The sequence below is a fragment of the Nanorana parkeri genome, unplaced genomic scaffold (assembly GCF_000935625.1).
Source record: "Nanorana parkeri isolate BGI_ZX_2015 unplaced genomic scaffold, ASM93562v1 scaffold3183, whole genome shotgun sequence".
Lineage (NCBI taxonomy): Eukaryota > Metazoa > Chordata > Amphibia > Anura > Dicroglossidae > Nanorana > Nanorana parkeri.
Genome location: NW_017309451.1, coordinates 24,069 through 25,026, shown reverse-complemented (window position 1 = coordinate 25,026; position 958 = coordinate 24,069). Strand labels below are relative to the sequence as shown.

At 62.5% G+C, this 958-nt stretch overlaps 1 protein-coding gene across 1 annotated transcript in view; it reads right to left on the bottom strand.

The window, feature by feature from the left end:
- The window catches only part of LOC108802863 (gap junction alpha-3 protein-like), a 3,746-nt gene that overhangs the window by 1,053 nt on the left and 1,735 nt on the right, over positions 1-958 (bottom strand). Inside the window, exon 2 of the mRNA XM_018574717.1 lies at positions 12-952. Within this exon, the coding sequence (XP_018430219.1) occupies positions 12-952 (941 nt within the window). The remainder of the gene's footprint in view (positions 1-11; positions 953-958) is intronic.

Here is a 958-nt window from a genome sequence, read left to right as displayed (position 1 = left end):
GGCTCGGTAGCCTCTGGCGCTCGGCCTGGTCTAAGTCGCTGCCGCTCTCGGACGCCACGTTCAGGTCACCGATGCCGTTGCGTTCCGCCGCTTGGTTCTCCCTGTTCTGCATCCGGGCGGCCTGGCTGCTGTCAATGGCGGCCGTCGTGTTTTTTTTGGGGGAGAGGGGGAAGGGCAGGGGGCTGTTGAAGCTGGACCCTTTCTCGGGAGGACTGAAGTGGGTGTAGTGAGGGATGATGTGCGTGTGCGTGATACTTCCCGCCTTGGCCGGTGGTCTCGGCACGGCTTCCCGGCGGGACCCGGTCAGCCCCTGCCTGCACTTGGTGAACCCCAGGTAGTAGATCTCGATGAGGTTGAGCAGAAGCGACAAGCACGCAACGGCCAACATGAATAAAATGAAGATGGTCTTTTCGGTGGGCCGGGAGATGTAACAGTTCACCGTGTTGGGGCAAGGCCACCGGCTGCACGTGTACAAGGGCTGCAGCTGGAACCCGTACAGTAAGTACTGCGCCACGACGAACCCCACCTCGAACAACGTCTTGAAGAGGACGTTGAAGACGTAAGTCCGCAGGAGCGCCCCCCGCAGCCGCACCTTGCCCATGTCATCTTTCACAGACGGCTTGGCGGGCCTCGGCGGCTCCAGGAGCGGCTGCCGGTCCCCCTGGGGGTCCCCCTTGCTCTGACGCAACTTCTCCTTCTGCTTCTGCTTCTCCTCCATGCGCACCAGGTGCAGGATGTGCCCCAGGTAGATGAGCGTCGGCGTGGACACGAAGATGATCTGCAGGACCCAGAAGCGTATGTGCGAGATGGGGAACGTCCGGTCGTAGCATACGTTCTGGCAGCCGGGCTGCTTGGTGTCGCAGGTGAAGCCGGACTGCTCGTCCCCCCAGACCTTCTCCGCCGCCGACCCCAGGACCAGGATCCGGAAGATGAAGAGGACCGTCAGCCAGACCTTGCC